The 16,421-nt window shown below is 43.7% G+C and overlaps 2 protein-coding genes across 2 annotated transcripts; both read right to left on the bottom strand.

Annotated features, from left to right (window-relative positions):
- Positions 1-189: 189 nt before the first annotated feature.
- sema4e (semaphorin 4e) lies at positions 190-7,843 on the bottom strand. The gene is made up of 15 exons (XM_022190754.2): positions 7,422-7,843; positions 5,952-6,264; positions 5,658-5,803; positions 4,163-4,225; positions 3,972-4,070; positions 3,761-3,860; positions 3,561-3,671; positions 3,297-3,448; positions 2,960-3,138; positions 2,699-2,855; positions 2,312-2,534; positions 2,019-2,134; positions 1,729-1,886; positions 1,364-1,416; positions 190-1,231 (listed from the first exon to the last, which is right to left on the bottom strand). The coding sequence occupies exons 2-15, from the start codon at positions 6,058-6,060 to the stop codon at positions 555-557; spliced, it is 2,343 nt and encodes a 780-aa protein (XP_022046446.2). The 5' UTR covers positions 6,061-6,264; positions 7,422-7,843; the 3' UTR covers positions 190-554.
- A 3,211-nt stretch (positions 7,844-11,054) lies between these two features.
- Positions 11,055-16,342, bottom strand: stap2a (signal transducing adaptor family member 2a). The gene is made up of 11 exons (XM_022190752.2): positions 16,069-16,342; positions 15,168-15,239; positions 14,969-15,088; positions 14,837-14,893; positions 14,593-14,744; positions 14,378-14,509; positions 14,215-14,284; positions 12,978-13,080; positions 12,792-12,887; positions 12,587-12,715; positions 11,055-12,504 (listed from the first exon to the last, which is right to left on the bottom strand). The coding sequence occupies exons 1-11, from the start codon at positions 16,174-16,176 to the stop codon at positions 12,449-12,451; spliced, it is 1,095 nt and encodes a 364-aa protein (XP_022046444.1). The 5' UTR covers positions 16,177-16,342; the 3' UTR covers positions 11,055-12,448.
- Between the last annotated feature and the right edge of the window lie 79 nt (positions 16,343-16,421).

Here is a 16,421-nt window from a genome sequence, read left to right on the forward strand (position 1 = left end):
GTCATACACAAGCACAAGATGAATTATAACTGCAGGTTACTTAAACATCTGGTATTCACATTCTTGGCAAATCCAGTCTTGGTGAAAGCTAAAATATAACTCCTCTGTATTTGGACACACTGCAACAACACAAGGAGGAGATTAAAAAAAAAAAAAAAAAATCTTTGTAGCTAGTGGTTAGAAACGAAGTGGCTCAATTTCATTTATTGTACATTCCCTGTGAAAATCGTACAAGTCTTTACACGTTGTCTCAATCTATAATTGGACTTAAAACAATTAGTGGAAAGTTAGAAAATAGACTCGTATTTAAAAAGAAATTTCTAGTATCTCATGTTTGGACGAAAGATTTATAAAATCTTTTGTTGTGTTCAGTCTCAACAGTTAACAGTCTCTCAGAACAAGGTTTCAAACACCTGGACTGTCATTGTTTGCTGTCGGTGCCTCTTTCAAATATTACAGCTGAACGGCTATATCCAGTGTGTCTGGTAAGACATGGTTTGGGGTAACTGGAACACTTGACACTCAGTAGAAAACTGCATCTTTGCTTGACATTCTCAAATTTCTGACTCGTCATCAATGTACTGCAGAGATGGCAGGTTGACTTCCGGGGCATCATTCTCCCCTGCACCATTGAGTGCAGCCTCTCTACCAGTGTGGTTATTGTTCCTGCCGTTGTTGTCCGTTCCCAACACCAGAGGCTTGTTTTCAGCCAGTGCAGGCCGCAGAGCATCTCGGTAAGTCACAGTGGAGTTTACAGCCTCCTGGTCTTGGGTCCCCTGGGGTTGTGCTCTATTCTTTCCACAGTTCCAGGGCAGAGGTAGGTGGCCGTTGTAAAAGTTCCAGGCGAAAAGGGCGACAAGTCCAATCACAAGGAGCGCAACTACAGCCTGCAGACCAGCCACAGAGGGGCCATCAGTCTGTGCTTGGGGAGACAGCGGCGAACCGTCCCTACCAAAGCCTTTTGGATCTATTGTGACCTGGTACTCAGCCACAGTGCTGGTGTAGTCGCCAGCTTTGGAGCGCTCCACAGACAAGCAGCGGTACCAACCGGTGTCGCTAGCTGAAGAGTTGAGAATAAGCAGTCCGTCTTGTAGAAGCTGAAAACGAGCTGAGGATGTCAGGCGGCGGTTATCACGCTCCCAGCTTTTTTCTGCCAGGTTGGAAGGCGAAGGGCAACTGAGCTTCAGGTTACCACCCGGCCAGATGAACTTATCCTCAGGCTTGACAGGGTCTGAAATCAATTAACAGAGATCTACATGAGCATTTTCATTTTGACAGCCCACAAAGAACCACATGCAGAATCTTGCAGGTTCAGTTTATATCCCAAAAGTAAATATGCACTGATCATCGCACAATAACTCACCAGCTACTGGGCAAAGAGAGGCATTTCCTCCTTTCACACTCTGTATTAACTCTCTGAAGCAGAAGATGCAATAATTATAATTTAGTTTGAATAAAACAGATATTAACACTGTTTGCTACACATCTTTTGACTGCTGCTTATTTGGGCTGCACTTAATGATTATTAGTTCTTTAAATTATCAGAAAATGGTGAAAGATGTTGATCAAAAATGTGATGTTCTCAAATGCATTACTTTTGTCCACAATCTAAAGATTTTAGTACAGTGGAGTAGACTTTTAAGAAATTCCTCAAATGCAATAGGTATCAATCCGGCTGGCGAGTAATTTTGTTTGCTTACAACTGACCAGTCAGTTGTTGCTGCTCACCTTTCTGAATTAGAAACAGAAACACATTTCTTATCAGTCTTGTCCCAGCCACAGTATGGGTCTCTGGCCAGTACACAGTCCATACAGGATAAGGACCTCTCACAGGTGGCCAGTGGTACCTGTGTTGCTCCATAGTCTGAACCTGCATAGAGCTGACCCTGTGCACGATGGATCCAGCACACACATGCACAAAACAAAGACGTTTATGTACGGATTTTACTATAACCCACAAGGAATATAGACTTAAACAGGAAGGAGGCATTAAATTGCTGAGAGTGATTTTAAATTACCGTGACATTAGAAAACTGAAGAATCTTGATAGACTCTGCTGACTGGAAGAGTTGCACTTCCTCTATGATGAACATCTCTCCATCGTAGTTCACAGCTTTGAGTAATGTACCGTTATCTTTTCATAAAAAAAAAAGCAAAATGTCATATTTACAGAGTGACATGCAGTCTAGCATCTACCACAGGTGCTGTCAAGTCATTAAAAACAGCTAAAGGAAATATATACAGGCAGGGGCATTGAGTGGTATTTATGCAAAAAAACAAAACAACAACAACAAAACGCTCCCACACTGACCGGTGCCTATAAACATCACATGGTACTTCTCGCCATCTGCGGCTTGCACTTGGTTAACGATGACGCGTGTGAATGTAGCTCCCCTTCGCACCAGTAGAGGCTTTTCCCCTATTGGCTGGATAGTCTGGTCCATTAGGGGCTTATCTCTGATAAACTGAAGGGTCCGGTCTGGGAGGTCCAGGGTCTGAGTTATGCCCTCTTTACGGGCCTCATTGTTTATACACTGGAGAGAGAAGAAGGGGAGGAAAGAGAAAAGAGAGAACAACAGAGTAAAGAGAACAAAAGAAATCAGCTTCCTGCTGGGTCACTCGTAAAAAAAAAAAAGGAGAGTTGCCTTTTGAGGCTTTGTTTTGCTCCAAACACAACTTGAATATTGGGCAGACTCACAGCTCCGGGCCGAGGGATGGGGACGTCTCCGCTATACATCACCCACTTAACAAAAGAGGTTTCTACGAGGACTGGGCTCTTGTATTTTCCCTCCTCAAACACTCTGCTGATGTCTGACACGCGGTACGCACACACTGCAGACAGGTCTGATGTGTCCCTGAAACACACACAAGAAAACTTAGCCAACCGGAGTGCCAAAAAACACGAAGCACAAAGAAACCCTCCTCCCTCCAACATGAACGCGTTTATGAGTCAACTCACGACTGAGGTGTGAAGACGGCATAAAAAAGACAGTGCTTCCAGTGCTGCTCTGGGTCACACCAGCGGTATGTGTCCTGGATAATATACGGCAGCTGGGACTCTAGCACCGGACAGTCCATTCTAGCCTTCAGGAAGGATGTCCACTTCTTCTGCAAAGTCCTCAGACCTCCAACATCTCCCTGTGAGCATTGAGGGACGCCATAACGCCACAAAGACAAAGGCAAAAACATAAAAACAAACGGGACGCATAATCAAGCGGCGGAAAGGGGGCAACTGAGGAAGTGCTGTTTATACGTTATTGTCATTGCAAATGCATGCACTGTGAACTCTTTATCACCTTGCAGACGCGGGCCACACGGGAAACAACCAGCTTGTTATAGCAGTCACACTCCACGGCTGTCTCACTGAAGAACAGGTAGACTTTGTCGTCATCTCCCTCCTCGCTCTTGTCGCTCTCTGGCATCTGAGCCATGGAGACAAAGTTCGGCTCTGGTGTAGAGAAAACAAAAGACATTAGCTTTGACTCACTCAAGACAGTGAAGACATTGAATTAATGCAGCAACTTCCTAAAAAAAACTCCCTGAATACCATCATATCGTACCGTTAAGCCAGGAGCTTTTGAACTCGGTGCGTACGGAGATAGGAGAGCTGCGCATCATGATGGGCTCAGAACCGAGAAAGTTCATAGAAGTTGCTGAGTACAAGTCGTTATCTGGTTTGAGAAGAGATTTACATGAGCACATTTTTGCTGTTTTGAACTTCTTTCTCAGTTTCTTTCCTGTTGGAATAATTGCTACTCACCAACCATGATGGAAGCATATCTCTGGAAAGGATCGAACGGACACTTCCCTTTACCATCCTCTGCCGTCTTCTCAAAAGTCAGCTCTCCATCTGAATAGGACTGTACCACCAAACACATCGTTTATTCCTGCAGTTATCCTTGATTTATCATATTGATATTGATGAAAAGACATGAGCATGGCAAATCTCTCTCGCCCTGAGTTTTTCTCACCATGTAGTCGCACTCTGGATCAAAAGCGTTGGTTCCACACACATACATCCTGTCATCCTCCGTCTTATGCAGGATCCTGATGTAGTTCAAGCACTCCGTCTGTCAATGCATTTAAGAACAATGACTGCATCTGCTCATCATGCAATATATCTGAGATTGCAAAAAGTGCAATTAATAGCTACACTACCAACCTCTGGGTCTTTTCCTTTATTTTTACAATCATCTTTTTGCTGCTGTGTCACTTCCCATTTAACCTGAAATAGTAAAACAACAATTTTAGTCACATTGTTTCTGGTCAAGTCTTTTTCTACTGAAGAAATGAATAAATGTACATTCTTTTGGCATTTTTCATGCCTTTTTTGAAAACTAACAATGTAGAGAGAGCGTGAGAGAGCACTGCAAGCAGCACTTCTAAACCATTTCCACTTTTTATCAGGCAAACAAATCAGTTATTCAGATGATAGGAGTGGAGATGAGCAGGTGCAATGCCTTGCAAATGTATCTGAAGTGCAGATCTAACAGCTGTAAACAGCTGGTTGGTTTTTGTTTTGTGTTAGGTGATTTAGTACTTTACACGTAGTGTCTTCTTGCAAAGCTGTTTGTTTGCCAGCTTTGTTAATAATGCTAACAGTATTAGTTTTACTAACAAAAGCTTTAAAAGTCAGTTGAAGTGTTTTTATTTACACAATTAATATGAAACTTCTTATATTTGACCATGTTTTTTCTAATTTCCTAAGAGGTCATGTGTAAACAGGGGATCTAATACAATAAATATACATTTATCACTAGTCATACATGTAAAATTATGGCCAAAGTTCCACACAGACATTCTACATTTATTATTACAAGGCTTCATGTTTCTAGCTGGATGCAGCTGTTTCTCTGGTTGTGCATCAATGACAGTAAAATTATGTTAGAAGGTCACTGAACAGTAGATGCTCAGGAAACGTTTATGTAAAAGTTTAGACTATTGTTGCTTAGTTTAATTAAAGGTAATGAATATATTTAAGAGTGGCTTTGTTTCCCTCACGTGAGTCTTTCAGGCAGCACTTTTCCCACAACTCAAAGCACCCCTACATTACAAATCACATACTTTTTCTTTTTCATTGCAGAACTTACTGCACCATCCAAAGTACATAGAGTTTCATGCATCAGGCTTACTTTGACAAAATACTACTTGGTTGCAATATTGCACCTTAACTTTTGGCCATCTTGCTCATATATCCATTGCAATCTCTAGTACAAAATGAGCCGTCATCTGTCGTAGCAAGTGTGATACACATATGTATCTTCCGCTGTATAGAGGATTGTGAGTCAAAATGGTCATAAAAGCAAGTTGGCTTGTATACTGCAAAACGTGAGGCGATGTAGTGAAGCATCCTTCCTTTTTTTGTATACTGCTCTTGACATTTAAATCCTTTCTTGACTTAAAAAATAGTATGACAGTATACGTATTGGTGCGCACCCTTTGTCTGGATCTAATTAAAACCTCAGTGCAAATGTAGCCTGAGAGGCAAGAGTCGGGGCACACAGTATCATCAAGCACAAGTTTGTAAATAAAAATTTTGTAGCTGTGGGCCAAGAGAGTTTTGATAAGAACTTTGAAAAGAAGGCTAATGTCGGCAACAAATGGGCGCTGCTCCAAGATAAAATTGTCCTTGACCGCACTGATACAGGTGTTCTTACTGAAGCATGTTTCTTGGAGATGTCATTGAGGTCAAGCGCATACACTGCCTCCCTGGCACCCAGCACGAGCAAGTCCAAGTCTTCTCTCAACAGCATGGTGGAGTAATTGAACACGCCCTCCTCACGAAACAGACGAGCGTTGTCCCCTGCAGATAGCATACGAGTGATTAACTCAGCAACCGCCAGCAATGAAAACCTGTTCCCTGATGAGTCACTCCAAACTTAAACGATATGAGCCAACACGAGCTGGCACACTGGAAGTCAGGGTTACACAAGACAAAGAGCAACACTCACTGTGATAGGGCACAGATCTGCGGGGGACACAGTCGAGCGGTGAGTCCTCTTCCAGCATCAAGGCCAGGGGCAGCAGCCAAAAGACACCGAGGGACAGCAGCGGATGCATGGCTCCTTTGTTCAAGCTAAGAGGAATTTAGGCTTTATTGTTTCCCTAACAGTCAGTCATACAGGGGTAAAGACAGCGAGTGGCATCTATGACGTGATGAGGTCTGTGCTGTCTGAAGGGCACTGGCCCCTTTACTGGCCCCGCTCAGCAGGCTGTCCATGGCGAGATAGATGGCACAGACCAGAGAAACAAAGCCGAGGAGGGCTGAAAGACACAAGGTTGTATGGATATCACAATCGATTCTTCGCATATGAGAGAGCTCGGAGGTAAAAAAAGCTTAAAATATGTACAGCAAAAACACCAAACAGAACAGAATGCGATGCAAGGAGAAACATTTAAAAAGTGTTAAAACAAAGAAAAAAAGAATCAGCAGAAAGGGCAGAGTGAGCTAAAGTCAGCGCGGCAGTAATTCTGTCAGTGCCATAGTGATGTTAATGCAGGGCCATGAAAGGCATTCAGCGGGGTGCAGGGATGTCAACCTCAGCCCTCCTGCTGACCCAAACACCAACACAATGAGAGAATCACAAAGTGCCAAAGTCTGGTGTAGATTAGAGAAGAGCTCTCTTGCACAAAGTTTGTTTCGAAAACTGTCTCACACACACACAGAGACACAGGAAGCATGTGATCATTGCCATAACCCAGATAAGTCTACACACAATGTAACAAACACCCCTAACACTGCTTCCCCTTTCATTACCTTGCTGTAACAACAAGGTGCAGTTGTTTTCAGGGATTTGGTCCAGCGGTGTTACTACAACCTGGAGAGTGGGTGTGTGCTGCTGGTTTCCCAACTGAGGTGTGCGAGGTTTTACTGATGAGCCACGGCATGTTAGAGAATGCAGCCCTGACAACATGTTTCATATATTTGTCCCCGAGGCTAAAGCAGGTTTACTCAACACCCATCTGCACACACACGGTGTAAAGTCAATGCATGCACCAAATGTCAAAAATAAGCCAGTGGGCAAGTGTGTTGGAAGTTGGTAAAAAATAAAGTGGTAAAATAATGCAGCTTGAATAGTCAGGTGCACGCCACTTGTTTTTGTTTATTTTGAGCAGAATTAGTTATTTACAGCTACTTAAAGCTAACCTTCACTAGAAGCTGCTAGCAGGGTGCAGTAACTGGTACAGGTTAGCTAGCAAACACTCCTATCAAAAGTTAATCACTTACCTGCGCACTGACACGCCCAAAACAACACTGACTTCCATTAAAAACACCTGCCTAAACACTATTCTATAACAGTTTCCTATTTATTAACAAACAGGCTGACAGTAAAAGTACATTAGTTTTTTTTTGTTGTTTTTTTTTAAAAAGCCCTTTAAGTGAAATAAACCTCTATAAAAGCGGCTAACGTCCAACGTACCCTGAGATGTGAGAGACGTTGGTTCGAGCTTCCTCCGCGGTCCGCAGGTTCACTCCTTAGAAGAAAAAAAGAAAAGAAAACCAGCACTTCTCTAACGGCTCCGTCTCCGGTTGGTCCTCCAGGAGAAACAGAGCAGGTCCTCCGGTACTACAGGGAGCCTCTCAGCTCAAATCCCGCCGTGAAAAGGCTTTGAAAGGCTGGCTGCTGCTGCTCCGCTTGGCCGCGCACAGCTTTCCCCCCCCTTCTTTCTTTTTTTTTTTTTTTTTTCTGCCCCCCTTCAAACCTCCGTAGAGGCGGTAAAGAGCTCTGACCCCTGATCTGATTAAGTTTTCATTGTTCGCTCAGACTCTTATCTGTCGGTAGAGGGCACAGCTGGCTCAAGATGGGCGAGGAAAGACAGACAAAAGCACCTGGAAGAGAGAAAATCAGGCCAACATGTCCAAACAGGAGCGATGAACCAACGTTACCTAGGGGCGTGTTCTGGGAGTTTTCAGTCCTGCATGAACAGGAGGAATGTTTATTAATGTTGCACCTGCACTGAAATATGCAAAATACATAAAGCTGATATAACAGATTTAATAGATGCAATCATGACAGGGTCGGGTCTTCTTTCTTCAGCCATGGCTCTTTATTTTACTACATAAATATGAATTATGAACTCATACAACCTCTTAATTTACTGTGGAAAACATAATTTGCCAGTTAAAAACATTTCCACCATTAATGTCTGCAAAGAAAAAGGCAAGCAGGTGCACAAAATGTACATTGCATTAAAAATTTACCAGATTGCAGCATATTAATTGCCTTACTCCCAGGAGTAAAAGTCACCATTTTCAGTTAGACTGATATAACATATCCTTCTGGAAAAGATGCAATAGTATTTTCAAATTTCACAAATCAGGAGAAAATAGCTTTTAAAATTGCAAATCAGAAAGAAATTAAAGAGACAAATTGCTATGGCCTGAGGGGCATTTTGCTGGCAGGTTTGTGCCCAATTTCCCCCTTAGAAGGAAAGGTTGCTGCAAATCAGTACAAAGTAGCTCTAAATGAACGATGAAATATTTCACTGCACTTCTTTCAAGTCTCAGGTACCCTCTTCTGTGGTTACTGGCCAGGACAAGAGCGACAGGAACAGTCTGCTGGCTGACTTGGGTGAGACTGAATTCATTTAAGGACTTCACTTCCAGTAGAGACGACAGTGGCCCAGTGGAGATTTGAAGCCATCTCATCAGGTTACCATCAATGAAACTTGCCTCTGCTCTGGAATCAAAGAGCTTTCACAGGGAGGGACAGGTCAAGAAAGCAGAGGGAAGCAGAGAGGTGCAGTCATTGGAGGCCTCCACAGACTGGTGAGCCAGTTGCTGGTGAGACAGTCCTTTTGCCAGTCGAGATGAACAGTTGGAGATGTAATGGCTCCATACCAGTTTGCCATAGTATAGACGAGCATTTATGGACCTCTGGTGGGTCTCTTCTTGAGGGGTGAGCTGGGTTTGACTTAACTGCATGGACGGTCTCAGAATAGAGGACGTGTGAAGTTGAGGGAATGGTATGAGGAGGAGAAAGATACTGTTGGAGCTGGGGTCATAGTCAGAACCCTCCCTCTCACCAGTGCTCTCATAGGCAGTTATCCAGGCAGATAACTGCGGCCGAGTTGATCTAGTCTGGACACCACAAGCTGTCACTTCATCCTTGAAGGTCTTGCGCAGTGATTCATAAAACACCTCTTGGAAGGCCTCGGCATTTCATCGGGACTCTGCAGCAAGGGTGTGTGGAACTTGATGAGAAACTCAGCCACGCAGCAGCTTCTCTGGCAAATGGAGGAGGCAGGTGCTGGCATCTTGGCCCACCACTGGATGGTAAAAAAAAAACAAAAAAACAACCCAAAAACCTTCACATCGGAGGTGAAGGCAGTGTAGGAGTTGCAGATCTCTGCCCCACTTTCCCAAACCACAGCTTCCCATTCTCTAGTTGTGCCTTTAAAGGGGAATTTCGTTTTGGTTTTTTTTCAACCTGGGGTCTGTTTTGTATCAAAGTACATATGAAAACAGACCCCAGGTTGAAGAAAAAAAAAAAAACGAAATTCCCCTTTAAGTAAACTAATCAGATATGCTATGCGAGCACCATCAGTAGTGTGAGTGAGGGGCTGCATATTGAAGACCAGAGACATGAGTTAGGAAAGCCTGACACAAGCCTAAGTCTACATCACATCTTTCTGGGACAAAGGTTCGCTACACCAGGGAACCATGACAAATTCAGCAACAGGAATGAGTTGACTGACCTGAAGGAGTGAACACTGGAAACAGACAAGGGTGGACAGCAAGGTTACTTGAGTGGGCAAATCAGCTACTGTTAACTCAGAAACTTTGTTTAATAGAGTGATTATTATTCAGATTATGAAGGAGTTGTTCATGTTGACTTAATAAAATACTCTGACTGGCAAGATCCATTTTGAACCGTGGGACCTGGAATAGAACAGATCTCACTGTGGCTGGACTATAGGGTCACAGGAATTACAAAGACCCAGGCACAGAAAGAATAAATACAATTAAACTATTGTAATAAGCTATATGACAACTTTTACAGGGGTGTACAGAAAATGTCACTGGGTTGCTCACAGAAGTAAGGAATCAACTGTAATCAATGAATATCAGGCTTAACACTCGCCACCAAAACATGATGGTGGAAAACACTGCACAGTACTACGTTGTGTCTAACAGCAACCATAACTCCATACAGGACAGGACCAGAAGCAACACTAAAAACACACTATGGTATGCTATGAAAAAAAAGAGACTTAACTGACAACTGGGTGAGCAGCAGGGAGGCATGGGAACAGAGGAGGTGGATGGAAGAGACTCAGTGAACTGGTGGGTCTTGATGCTACGTGTGACACGGTGAATGGTACGGCTGCATCAGAATCCAAGTGGATGATGGATGAAATGATCAGCTCAAGGCAGGAGTCCAAGTGGGGAGTAGTGACAGAGAACTAGACATAAACACTGGTTAGATCAAGGCAGAGTAACAACATATAATCAGAAAGTGAGACTGGTGTGAGTACACTCACTGAGTTAGGGACAAGGGTTCAGCATCAAATGTAGATCCAAGCCTTTCTGTTATGGTAGAAGAAGACAACGAGTAGGTGAATCACTCCCCACTGCAGGTGTCCACGATGTGCTGATTACCCAGAGTAAGGCATAAGCACACCAACTCATCCCACTGATTAGGGAAGTGGGAACAGGAGGGGAAGTTCCCAGCCAAGTAGAGGTGGAGGACATGATAATATAAATCTAATAATTCACAGATACCATTTTAAATTATCCATAGTTTCTGAATTTAAAAAAGTTACAAGTAAATCAGAGATGACTGAGTAAAAGGCCCCTGATGATTTGATATGAAATAACACACAACGATCATTGTGAATGGAATAAGCAGTTAACTAAAACAATATAGAATCTTTTCTTTTGTGTTTCTATCATTAATATTGTCTTCATGACGGATCATCTTAAAACCTGACTGGACTGATTGTTCATCATTCTCTCTTGCCTTCATCTGACAGTAGTGATTTATTCTGACATCATTTAATTCCCTCGTTCTCCCACTGAAAATGATCAATTCACAACAAAGGACAAAAGATCCATGCAAAACAATTTAATGCCCTTAATATCTAACAAACACAGTCCTTCAATAGTGGTCAAGTAGACACAACACATCATGTACAAACATACGAGAAACTGGTCATTGTAAGAAGACACTTAAAAGTCAGTTTATCACAGTTTGACATTAATCAGTAAGGACTGGCCAGTTCACAGAAATGTTACAAATGAGTTTCACATGTAGAAATACTTATTGTCGTTTAAGCACCTTCAGATCTGTAGTCGGTCGATTAAGGTAGAAATACAGGATGTGAAATAATACTGCAATAAAGTCAAAAGTCAGGGTCACTTTGTAATACAAAGGGGTCAATCTATGCAAAGTGTTTGGTACTTGTGCTGAGGTTTCTGTTCCGTTAGTTGACAGCCGTTCCACTAGAGGGCAGCCTCACATTGACCGATTTTCTTGAGGAGGAACAGAAATCACCTGGAGTTTCTAGGCAGGTCTGAGTGCTGATGAGTCATAGCACCATTACAATAGCACACACATACACACGTAGCATAGAATCGGGAAACACTTCAAAATATGCACCAATAGTACAGTCAGAGGGGTAAAAGAGCTACAGAGTCATTGAATCAACAATACAGCAGTGGTTGGTTGTCAATCACAAATTGCACTCAGAGCAGCGGGCAGAGGATTGTGCAGTTGTCAGTTTCCGGCCAGCTCAGTTGTATTCATTTTTTTTCCAGTCATGCTACATGTAATGAGGTGAAAGAGGAGAATTGCTGAGCTGAAGCTTGAACATGCCTGGATTATTTGACTTTCAGGGCAGATAATGTGACTCAGGTCAGAGTTTGTGGCTCTGGTGTTGATCCTGGCAGTCTGTGGTTTGTTTGTTCTCCAGTGTTGTAGCAGTAACATCAGCAGCTCAGCGCCCAGACGTGGGCTCAGACAGAAAAACATGAGGCTCAGCTGGTGGTCCGGTATGTGTCAGCGCTTCTCCAATAAGGTTTTGAGCAGTCACAGCATATTGATTCATAGTTCTTGTAGGCTGTGTTTTGTTGAGTCTCTGTTTTTGCTTGAAGGCGGTTTGTAAACAGCTTTATGCAAGTGGACAAAGCACAAGTGGGTCATTTCCTAACCAAGGCAGGCAGCATTTTATGAGATTGCATGAATCTAATCCAGTGTTAACCAACCAGTGTTGCTCTTAAGGAACTAACCAGAGTCAGTTTACGCACATAAAGTCCAACAATCACATACTGAGACAGAAAAGGATGAACCCAGGAGACTTTGTAGTTCCTTAAGAGAAACCGGTGGTTTTGTAGTCCCTTGTCTTCCACTTAGAAGGCACAGGATGAGTACATAGCTGCAGTGAAAAGAGGTTTGGCACTGAAGATTGAGAATGCTGTGACAGGAAGTCCTTCCACATGAATGAGTCACTCCTGACTGGCTCGTCTTTTCTCGAGCTTCACTTTGAGCTCCTCATTGAGTGCTGTGGAGAGACAGTAGACAGACTTTGAGATTAAACTGTGTCTGCTGCAGATGGTGAATATGCAGAAACATCATGTACTCACTCTGTGCGAGAGGGGAAGGGGAGAGGATGAGGCGTCTCATCGGGTTGGTGGGCGACGCTGGCACCGGTGAGGTCAGGATACGTCGGTCTGGGGCAGGGGACCTGGACAGGGGGCTCGTGGACCAGCGATCTGCACCAGAATGAAAGCAGTGATGATTGATGCTGTCTGTGTCAGGCTGCATGTGGTTTATGCGACCGAGACAAACCTTGTTTTGGAGGCAGGGCTGGAGCTTTGGGCAGGGGGCTGGAGGGGGCAGTGTGAAGGATCCTCTCTCCGTTTTCATCATTGGCAGAAACATATGCTGATGGCACAAATAAATGCAAACTGTTCAGCCCCATAGATTACTTGCAAAACACAGGCAAAAGTTTGGCAGTTGTGTCTGTTGTCTCACTGATATTCTCCTCGTAAGGCTCCTCCAGTAAGAAAGGCTGTAAAGTTCCTGCTGTCTTTTCTACCAGGGCATCAATGACCTCATGCAGCGTCGCACAGGGAATCTGTAAGACAAAACCTCTGTTTTATGTGCCTCCTACTTGTTTGACACATCTCGCTACTCATTTTTGTCATTTTTATGTTGTGCATTTCTTTTTCAAATGATGTTTATAAGATCTCCTGTGTGCAGAGTTGTTGTCTTATCCCTGAAACTTCAAAATTACCTTTACAAGATACATGAACATGGATCTATATTTGTTTTGACAAGTTGTCACTTCAGAAATGGGGTTTTTATCTGACAGCAAACAACACAGACAGCTTTTCACAGCATCATACATTTGACTTCTCATAAAACATATCTGCTTTCTTTCCCTTCACTTGTTAACCTCATAATTGGGGCGCACTGGTTCAACATACAGGATCACTGTTGAGGCCAGCATTATCAAAGACCCTCCAGTGAAAAGTTGTTGTTTTTTTTAAACTTGTTAATATGTTGTTTTTATATCCTCAAAGACATATCACAAACAAAATAAGCAGTCAACTTCATGGTTAAGCATTTCTAATATGAAGCTGCATTGTACTGATGACAAAACACGGATCCAGACTTTTGTGGTTTTGTAAGTCACAAATATGAGGAACCAATTCTGTCAATTTGAAGGGAGGGACTTTCCACATCATTATTCTTCAGAATTGGTTTTCCTTTCAAACACGTATGGCTCTATTACTCCAAAGACGGGACATTGTGTAGCGTAGGGTAGTTTTACAGTGTTTAAGTGGAATTTCAGGTGAGCTGGTGTGCTTGAGTGACAGGAAGCAGTGAAGAGATTGATAGAGAGTCAGGGACTTTACAAGTCAATACACTCGAGAGGAAGTAACTGTAATGTTACATCTAAGCCATTGTAAAGCAGACGGGGATCGTTTCAATAGAATAAACACTTGCAAATATGTAATTTTGTTAAAAAGCAAAGAGTTTTTAGGGTTTAATCAATGATTAGGGAGGGACCTGAAACGTATTGGACAAATGGCCATTTAAAAGTAGGAAAATACGGAGCATCAGTATCATGTAAGATCTTTAGAACAAGGTTTCTCCTATAAAAACAGTCATGAACAAGTCAAGTATATTATGACATATTCTCTAAATTCATCCAATGAATTGTTGTAACATCGTACTGTATGTGTAATTAATATTAGGCACTTACAGGATTTTCCACGTCAATGACATAACCACCCTGGTCCCTCTGAGTGACTCTGTAATGTCTGAACACTGACCTGGAGAAAACAGACAGCTTACAACATGTTAACACAATGTGGTGTGCATGTTTTTTTGTAATCGTGGGTTCCAGATGTTCAGCAGGTGTTTACCCATTGAGGTCCTGTCTGGTAGTGACAGCCAGCGAGCATCCGTCTCTGCCTGGACGGAGCAACATGTTGCCACAGTCTGGGTGTCTCTCCAAGAGGACTTCAGCCTCCGTTCGGGACACCGGACGAAAACACCTGCAGGTCAAACACTCCATATTACAACAAAGCACTAAAGGTACTGCATCTACTGTGCATCTTACCAGTGCAGGAGAACTCACGCTGGGATCTCTCCTACTAAAGGAACAGAGAGAGGTGAAGGAGGAGCTCGAGCAGGATTGCGAGACCTCCGTCTTGATCTTTCTTTGTCCACCACCTCCTTCAGCATCTGTAGCTGCCCCGGCAGCAGCGTGAGACATGATGGTACATTCAGCTGTGATCCAATGAGAAAAAGAGCATTTATGAGACAGAGCAGCAGAGAGAGGCTGGTACAGGGATGCAGGTGTGCAAAAGATTAATATTTACATCTATAACAGAGTAGAGGAAACCCTTCCACAGCTCCCGCGATTCTAAGTTGGGTGCCTGGAAAGAAGACAACACTTTTAGTACTTTGAAGTGTGTTTCTTTGTGTTTGTGTGTGTGAATTGAGTTGCGTACTGTGAGCTTGGTCTCCCCATCCTTCATGCGGAGGATGAGTCTGGCCGCCTCCAGGTTTCTGTCTCGGCTGCAGTCATCTTTCAGGGACACAAACCCACTGAGGTCCAGCTTCTCCACATACTGCACACACACAATAATCTATCAGCACACCCCGAAGCACAAACATCACAATGAGGAAGGTGCACAGTCTGGAACTTACATGAGTGTCCTTTGCATTGTTGAAGAAATACAACGAGTTCCCACACAGACAGGTCCACAGCCGCTTGGATGCCTGTCACATAAAGACGGAAATAAGCAAATGTGGGGGAAAAAAAGGGATGAGCTGCTGTGACAATAACAGAGCTGCTTTTCACATCTGTGCTAATGATTTTTCTCTTTTATCACCCCCACATTTCCTGTCCCAAGAGATGGACGGTGAGTGAGGCCCAGCTGCTGTCAATCTGTGACCACGGATCACTGCTATACCCTGCACCTGAGCCAGGCTCACATTACATGTCCGTGTTGCATTAAAATGAGCCTAATGAGAGGCGGGTGGGCCTGAAGGGGCAAGAGAGGGTGTCCCATCCTTTATTCATCAGCTCACTGAGAAATAGTACCAACATAAAAAGCATCCTTGAGCAGTGTTGCCAATTCCACTGTGTGCAACTTTTGTATCCACATCTTGGATCTTAATACACTTCAGGGATGAGATTGTCACAACAGCGTGTCAAAATAAGAGTCAGGACTTGGCATGGATTTGCCATGAAGACAAGGGACACAACCACATATCGCTGATGAGATGTAATGACACGCAGCGTTTTGACAGCATTTGAGATCCCTCGATTAACACGTTGCGATTAGTTCAGAAATTGTTGCATGTTTTGGCTTTCTTGCCAACCCGGAGTTTACCGCTATGTGTGACAAACAATCCCAGCAGCAGCTCCAGTGTAGTTTCGCCTCGCCCATTCTAGCACAATAAGGAAGTTGACAGCTCCCCGGGAATGGAGGATCAGCCGGTGTGGGGTACAAACACACACATCCATACACTCACACTGACCACCACTACCTACAGCACGCACAGGAACAACATGGCACTGTCGGTGAGCGGCGGCCGAGCCTACCTTTTCTTTCGGTCCTCGCTTCTCCAGGTATCCCTCATAGTAGCAGGGCGGGAGCTGCGCCCGGTGTCCCCCCGGTCCGGAGCGCTGCCTGACGGGTGCAGCCGCCATGAGTGTCGCTGGCTGGGCACCGATCGAGGACAAAGGGGCGCTGAGTAATTCGGGGACTGACACGCCTTCCCCGATGAGATAGTGCTGTGGCAGTAATCCAACAGCTGGCTGATGAAGCTGCTGTGTCTGTGGGTCATGCAGACGGCTGGTGGTGCAGATTAAAACATTTGATGGTTTGGGGGGAGATGATGTTCATTGAGCATAAATGTGCAAATGTCAATAAATGGATTTGCATTAAAAAAAAA

The sequence above is a fragment of the Acanthochromis polyacanthus genome, chromosome 9 (genome assembly GCF_021347895.1).
Source record: "Acanthochromis polyacanthus isolate Apoly-LR-REF ecotype Palm Island chromosome 9, KAUST_Apoly_ChrSc, whole genome shotgun sequence".
In the NCBI taxonomy this organism is placed as follows: Eukaryota; Metazoa; Chordata; class Actinopteri; family Pomacentridae; genus Acanthochromis; species Acanthochromis polyacanthus.